Source organism: Heterodontus francisci, chromosome 9 (genome assembly GCF_036365525.1).
Source record: "Heterodontus francisci isolate sHetFra1 chromosome 9, sHetFra1.hap1, whole genome shotgun sequence".
Classification (NCBI taxonomy): domain Eukaryota; kingdom Metazoa; phylum Chordata; class Chondrichthyes; order Heterodontiformes; family Heterodontidae; genus Heterodontus; species Heterodontus francisci.
The window spans coordinates 49,067,074-49,075,328 of record NC_090379.1 but is presented as its reverse complement, the minus strand read 5'-3'; the positions used below and the strand labels follow the sequence as shown (position 1 = coordinate 49,075,328).

General features: G+C 40.2%; 1 protein-coding gene across 9 annotated transcripts in view; it reads right to left on the bottom strand.

The window, feature by feature from the left end:
* klc1a (kinesin light chain 1a) overlaps positions 1-8,255 on the bottom strand; it is a 137,768-nt gene that overhangs the window by 36,590 nt on the left and 92,923 nt on the right. For 7 of the 9 annotated variants that reach the window (XM_068039002.1, XM_068039001.1, XM_068039000.1 and 4 more), the window contains one exon: positions 6,902-6,968. The exons of the other annotated variants lie outside the window; for them this stretch is intronic. In XM_068039002.1, coding sequence (XP_067895103.1) covers positions 6,902-6,968 — 67 coding nt within the window. The remainder of the gene's footprint in view (positions 1-6,901; positions 6,969-8,255) is intronic. 9 annotated transcript variants of the gene reach the window in all.

The following is an 8,255-nucleotide window of genomic DNA, read 5'->3' as shown; positions in this document are numbered from 1 at the left end:
TGCGGGAGTTAGCACAGGCTGCCCAGTTTGAAAGCGAAGCAGAGGACGTCCCTGATGGCTACTATTTAAAGCATGAGCTATGGATGAGGAAATGGTACTCTCCTCACAGAGCAAGGAGTGGACAGTAGTTCACTAGTTAGTGGTGCCGCAGAGGTACCAGAGAGAAATATTAAGGGCCCACGAGACTACAGTGGCTGTACATGCTGGTATACGAAAGACCAAAACTCCACAAAGATGTGGTGGAATACTGCAGGAGTTGCCACATGTGCCAAGTTGAGGGGAAATCCCAACCTACAGTGAAACCTGCACCCCTAAGTCCTGTACCAGTGTTAGGAGGACCCTCCAGCAGAGGGCTGGTTAACTGTAAGGGACCCCCGCTGAGAACAAAAGGGGACAGACAGGCACAAGGCTGGCAAACGTTTAGAAGGGAAGGGGAAAAAGCGACCAAGGGCAGGTTAAAGGAAGTCCAGGTGGAATCCCAGATGAAAACCCCATCTGTCCAGTCAGCCAACCCGAAAAAATTCGAAAAGTTAGACCCCACATCCTATGTAAATGCAGACACTAGAAGCACCCCATCCGATTTGCTGACCAGCATTTAAAGGAACCTGCAGAGACAAAGACCGACCTCTAGGGGGCAGGGAAAACGCAAGGGTGATGCACCACCTAGTCGAAGTGCCACAGAGGAGAGCAGTAGAGTCTGCACAGATACCTGCAGGCAGGAGTGTCCTCTGGACAAAGGGATTAGCAAAGAATCACTCCCCACAGTCAGAAAAAAGAGAAGCACCCATTCCCCTGAAGTCAAAAGCCTTTGCATGACTCAGCAAAGCACTGAAAAAGAGTTCAGGATAGACCTATCCAGCACTGACTCTAAGGAAAAAAATTCCAGCTTAGGGCTAATTAAATGTAACCCCGCTCTGTGCTGACCTCAACAGGAACAAAGACCCTAGGCAGTCATCGAAATGGGCAAACTGAAACAACTTCCCCAAAACCACATGTTTACTGAGACCCCCCAATAGAAGGCAATTAAAACAGCACTAGCAGCAAGAAAAGACAGGCTGTAATAAGTTTAGGATTTATAAATTAATGTGAACAAATGAGAGAGAGAGAGAGAGAGAGAGAGGCATGCTTTTTTCCTGTATCTTATACTTTCTCTCTCGACCCTTTTTAATGAATGCACTTTCTCAAATCGCATTTCATTCCACTGGGTGTGGAGGGGTCATGCAGACCCCCACTTGCCAAGAATGAACCATATTAATTTTGTCATATGAACATTGATCTTAAACTGTTGCTGGAGAGGAAATGACTTGTTAAACAGATCAGCTGTAGCTAAAAATAACATTTACATATAACAAGACAGTGCTTGTGGAGACAAAGGACCATTCCCCGACATATTCAACCCACAATGGACTTTGATCACCAGACACTGAAGGTGAGGAAGTTCACATTCCAGGATGACTGCTAAGATGGCCAAATCCACAAACAGACATGGTCAAACCAGCTAGTCACACTAACCAGTTAGTCAGCCTAACCTACTGGGCAACATGAGTTTTTTTTGGATTGTAGAGAGTTTGAGAGAGAGAGAGAGAGAGAGAGAGAGAGACTGTTTGCTCCTGGACTGTCAAGACCTGTCCTATCTTTCCCACGGAACTCCAAATCCACTGAGACGTGAACCTCAAGAGAGGAAAGTCTCCTACATCGAACAAGGTTCAAAAAGAATACTAGGCCCCAAACAAAAAGCAAGACCTACCTACAATCAAGGACTCTACAGCGAGTTTGAAGAACAGTAACCAGATCCATCTTCAGATATTGCCTCAAACTTTTCCACATTATTTCTTCTGCTCTTTTCTGTCTCCATCTGCATGTGTGTATCGCATATGCAGGCTGAAGTGGGCACGTCTCGTATCCGTAGGCGTTAACCAAATTAGAGTTTAAGTGGGGCGGCACAGCGGTTTAGCACTGCAGTCCTCACAGCTCCAGTGACCCGGGTTCAATTCTGGGTACTGCCTGTGCGGAGTTTGCAAGTTCTCTGTGACCGCATGGGTTTTCGCCGGGTTGCTCCGGTTTCCTCCCACAGCCAAAGACTTGAAGGTTGATAGGTAAATTAGCCATTATAAATTGCCCCTAGTATAGGTAGGTGGGTGGGGATGTGGTAAGGATGTAGGATTAGTATAAATGGGTGGTTGATGGTCGGCACAGACTCGGTGGGCTGAAGGGCCTGTTTCAGTGCTGTATCTCTAAATAAATAAAATAAAGTTCTAACGTTTCTTCTTTAAACCTAAGAAAACCTGTTTGGCCTGGTTTATTTGCCTTATAATTGGAAAGTAGTGAACAAGGATTCACCAAGGGGGAGCTAAAAAAACCAGTGTTTTTAAAATAAAACCCTGTTTATGGTAAGACCAGTGAAGGCCGAGAGAGATCTCTAGACTCCTTTCTCACCTTGTAGTAACAGTGGTGCTGAGCCACCTTTTTGAACTACTGCAGTTGGTGTGGTGCTAGTACACCCACTGTGCTGTTCAGTAGGGAGTTCCAGGACTTTGACCCAGTGACAATATATTTGCAAGTCAGGATCGTGTATAACTCTGAGGTGGTGGTGTTCCCACATGCCTGCTGCTGCTGCTGTACTTCTAGGCTAGTAGAGGGTGAGAGGGTCTGCTAAGTGCTGTTGAAGAAGCCTTTGGTGAGTTGCTGCAATGCATCTTGTCGATGATACACACTGCAGCCACAATGTGCCAGCGGTGGAGGGATGAATGTTTAAAGTGGTGATTCGGTGCCAATTAAACAGACTGCTTTGTCCTGGATGCTGTCAAGTTTTCTTGAGTGCTGTTGGAGCTGCTCTCTTCCAGGCAAATGGAGAGCATTCCATCACATTCCTGACTTATATCTTGTAGATGGTGGACGGCATTGGGGAGTTAGGTGGGGTGTTATGCACCACAGAATTCCCAACCTCTGACCTACTCTTGTAGCCACAGTATTTACGTGGCTGGTGCAGTTAAGGTACTGGTTTTAGGTGATCATGAATTGATGTTCCCTAATTATCAGCCGAAGTGTCAGCCTTGGCTCAATGGTAGCACTCTTACTGGAGGCAGAAGGTTGTGGGTTGAAGCCCCATTCCAGTGACTTGAACACAATCTAGGCTAACACTTCAGTACAGTAGACTGCAAGTGCTGCATTCAGAGATACCATCTTTTGCACAAGATGTTATTGAACCAAGGCCCTGTATGCACTCTTCGGTAAATGTAAAACAGCTCACAACCAACACCATCAAAACAGATTATCTAGTCATCTATCTCCATAGAAAAAATTACAGCACAGAAGGAGGCCACTGAGCCAGTGTCCATGCCGGCCAAAAGAAAACTAGCCACCCCCAACCTAATCCCACCTTCCAGCACTTGGTCCATAGTCTTGCAAGTTACAGCACTTCAGGTGCAAGTCCAGGTACCTTTTCAAAGAATTGAGGGTTTCTGCCTCCACCACTGTCCCTGGCAGCGAATTCCAGACACCCACCACCCTCTGGGTGAAAAAGTTTTTCCTCGTACTCCCTCTAATCCTTCTACCAATCACCTTAAATCTGTGCCACCAGTATTGTTGTTTGAGACACCTTGCTGTGTTCAGATTGGCTACCACACTTCCCCATATTACAATGATCACACTTCACGGCTATTAATGTCCTTTGTTCTTATTAAAACCACAAGCCCCAAGTTTTCTAATCATTCCGTAATCAAAGCCTGCCATCCTGGTTATCTTGCTGGATCTATTATGCTAAAATCTTTCCATGGCCTTGACATCTTTTTTAAACAAAGGTGTTAAAAAGTAGACAATATTCTAACTATGGTCTAACCAATGATTTATATAAAGTTTGCAATATCACTTTTGTACTCTATTCTTACTCATAAAACCTTATATATGTGCACAAATCATTGAAGGTGGCAAAGGAGTACAAAAGCAAGGGAATTTATGATGAACCTTTATAAAACACTGGTTTAACTGCAACTGGAGTATTGTACAATTCTGGGCACCACACTTTAGGAAGATAATGTTTATTAAATTGTTCTTGTTTCTGAATCTGCAAGACTCTCTGGAAACAGATTATGCAAAATATATGGATATTAAATGGGAACAGAACTGTGTTTGGTTGAGATGTCTGCTATATCTGAATAAAATGCCAATACTCATTAGCCCCAGCCCCTCCACCCAACAGGAAGAGGGGAGGGGGTGGGAGGGGTGGTTAATTTTGTCATATGAACATTAATCTTAAACTGTTGCAGGAGCAAGGAAATGACTTGTTATTTTCAGCAATACTAAAAGGACATGAGTGAACCAGATGGGTTTTTACGACAATTGATTATAGTTTCATGGCAACATTACTGAGACTAGCTTTCAATTCCAGATTTTTGTTAATTAATTGAATTTAAATTCCACCAGCTGCTGCAGTGAGATATGAACCTGAGGCCCCAGTGCATTAGCCTGGGCCTCTGGATTATCTCAGTGACATTACCACAACATCACAGTCACCCCTTCTCCATAGAGTGCGCTGTTGGATGTCGTCTCAGATGGCAATTAAGTAGAAATCACAGAACTGACAAGAATGTGCCTTGCTGTAAAAAAAAAATCCTTGAAAAACTTGCACCCCGTTACATGATGTGTAACTGGAATTTTAATGGCGTATTAAGTTCATATTTACTGCTGAAAACCCTCTTTGGCCCTGAAAAACAAATTTAATATTTGTGGAATGTCAAATTTCTCCATTATGATTAAAAAATTATTTAAAATAATTTTTAAAATGTTATGACATTTCAGCTTCCATCTTAATCCCATGTGTATGTCCCAAACATTTATTTTGCTCCCTGTAAAATTTAATTAAAAGTGAAGGATAATGAGTTCATTTTGCTTACTCGTTTGCTGTCAGTGAGAATACTTGAATGTGACTGGATGCTTACCCTACTTAAAGACATAATTGATAAACAACTGGAGATCTCCTCGACAGCGCCAGGTTCAAACTGACGTCAGGAAAGGGGAAATGTACACCACAGAGACTGACAGATCTTTGTGGGCAGCTTTTTCGAGGTCAGCGGCAAGTTCCATTGCTTTGCTGTTAACTGCAAAATCCAGTAATGTGCCTTAGACTCACAACCAGAGGACATAGTTTTTCCTCTGTCACTACCTTTAATTGTCTTAAACACATCAATTAGATCTCCCCTTAATCTTCTATACTTAAGGGAATACAAGCCTTGTCTATACAATCCATTTTCAATTTCATCCTTTTAGCCCTGGTATCATTCTGGTAAATCTGTGCTGCATCCCTTCCTTCCATGGTCAATATATTTTTTCCTGGGGGTGGTGCCCAGAACTGAATTCAGTACTCTTAAATGCAGAGCTTTGTAATAACCAAAACATAACTTCCACCCTCTTGAGATAATGATCAATATTCCACTAGCCTTTTAAATTATTTTCCTGTCCAATAGCTATTTGCACCCTTAAAGTCTTTCTGCGACTTCACAGTTCCGAGCTTCTCGTCATTTAGAAAATACTCTGATCTATCTTTCTTAGGTCCAAAGTGGATGACCTTACAACACTTCCCCACACTGAACTTTATCTGCCAGCTGTGCCCACTCACAAACTAGCAATATCCCTTGGCAAATTTTTGCTCCCATCTACACATTTACTGTGCCACCTAACTTGGTGGCATCAGCAAGGTTGGATATATGGCTTCCTAATCCTTCATCTAAGTAATTTATAAGTAGAGTATAAAGCTGAAGCCCCCATACAGATCACTGGGGACACGCATTTATAATCTTAAAGAATAGATATTGTGAATTGAGCAGTATGTTCTGGGTCAATGTAACCAGTCACAGTATTGATTAGATCCTTTGCTCTGAATTATTATTCATTCTTAATAATGGAGCTAGCTACCACATTTTAAGATAAAATACTTTGATACTGAAGACTGTGCAACACAGGCAGCATAACAAGATGTCTTTGTTTTAGAGTTATTCAGCGAGAAACAGTTAACTAATCATTTTCAATAAAGAAACATGGGAAAATGCAGTAGTTTTACTGAGTAGATTTTGCATGCTTTTGAATCTATACTGAGAGATGCAAGATTCATCCTTTAAAGCAGAAAGTTAGTAGATAGTAAGAAATTATTTTGGAGAAGTTTCTGCCCACATTAGTATATGAATATATGTGTCAAAACACACAGGTTTAAAAAGATCACCATGTACCTCTATATTACAAATTATTTTCTGTGGGTTAAATAGTAAGGAAAAGGCAAAATACTCTAGTTAGTAAAAAGCATTATTTTTAAAAATTATCCCACAGGTCATTTAGCAATTAGTAAAATGTACATCTATATATAAAGCACTTTATAAATTGTCAGTTTCAATAAATGTTACATAGCATAGAATGCTGAAGTCAAGACAGATGGATTGAAAGCACTCAATCAAATCCATGCCCTTCTCCAAAACTGTATTTGAGATGTGAAGGTTTGAATTTGTTTGTCATAATAGGAAGTCAATAAGAATCTACTGCTCATATATACTGAGCTCTGTATTCCTGCAGCATTCCTTACAATATGTAACAGGGTTAAGACATAAAAACAAGGGGGGGAAAATATAGACAGGAGTAGCAGTGTCTTATCTGAAGCCAGCAGTAATTAAGTGCGACAAACAAAAGCATTTTAAAACACAGACCTAATTCTGGCAGAAAAAGTCCTTGCAAGGAAATGACAGTGAAAAAGATAGCAAGAAATAGTCATTTTCCAATGGAACATATGAGTGCAAGTAATTGGCATCAATAAAAATCATTTTAGTTAATAACAGAAATGTAAGACATGTCTGTTTATAGGATTCTTCAGTCCAGACACTGCCACTGATATTGACTTGTAAAAATGCATACGGCTTACTTGAAAAGGATCTTCAGTAGCCTTGCCACTTGTGTTAAGTACATTCAAAGAGTTGGCACGCTTCATGCTGCAACCATGTCAGTGACATGCAAGGATAAACCAATCAGAATTACTGCAAAAAGCTCAGTGACAAAAAGAATAGATTTTAAAGCACAGTAACTTATTCTATCCTCACCTAACACACAAAATGCGTTTCCTGGTAGATTTTGAAATCACAGATATTACACAAGAAAGAAATCACAAACTATGGCAAAATAATCTGGTTTTGAATCACTTCCATTCTCACTTATGCATAAGATCAATTTCTGCTTGTATTTTCAAAGTGGAATAGATTTTCTTTGGCTCAGTGTATAAATTAACTGCTGTATCCATACTACCATATGTGACAGATATTAATAAGATTCTTATTGAAACAGACGAAATCTGAAATTCATCTCACAGTAATATCTAAATTTTGTTAAAAGCACCGACTATGCTTTCAGAACAAAAGGTTCTTCCTAAAACTGTTCTATTTCCCAGCATTCTCCATTTTCTCGAGAGCATTAATTTGGTAGGTTAATTTAACCATTGTTCTCTTTTGTTTGATTTTCTCTCTGAATCATGAAGTCTAAATATATTTTGCAGCTAATATGATTGATACAGATCACGAAAGTAAAAAAAAGAGCAAAAAGTAAAGCCAAAAAAAGTATTAGGTTTGCTCAGGCAGCATTGCGTCAAATCAACCCCAAATGGAATGTGGAAAACCTTTACCCAAACTTGCTCTAGTAGACTAACATCCAAAGATCCAGCCTGTGCAATCCTGAATAGCGCATCACACTACTATTCAGAATTCTACATTGAAACTATATGATCCCTCTTTGTTTATCATTTACCAAAATGTTTTATGCTGGGCCTTGTGCAGGCCTTTACACATACCTTGGAAACACTTCCTTGCTTCAAATTATTTCAAGTTTTCCCTGAGACAGCAAGAGTCAGAGCTACAGACCATTAACATTCCATGATCTAGAAGATTGGAAAGGCGCTTCAAACAAAACAATTATTTTTTTCCTCTGTTCATCCCAATGAAACAACTTGGATCTATGTGATACACCTTGCAGTCCAACTGTCAGCTTAAAAAAAAAACTCACCCAACTGAGACAAGGCAGTTTGATTGACAGGCTACTCTGAACTTGGATCTTGTTTAAAATACATCATAGAATACATTAGAATTGTTAACAATGCATTAATGCTTTCAGAGACAGCTGAATACAAATATGAACTCAGGTGATGTAATACTTTTTGTTGGAGTCTAAGGATTTTAATTCAGAAGTCAAATATGTTAAAAATCTATATATGTACATATGTTTTTTTTTAC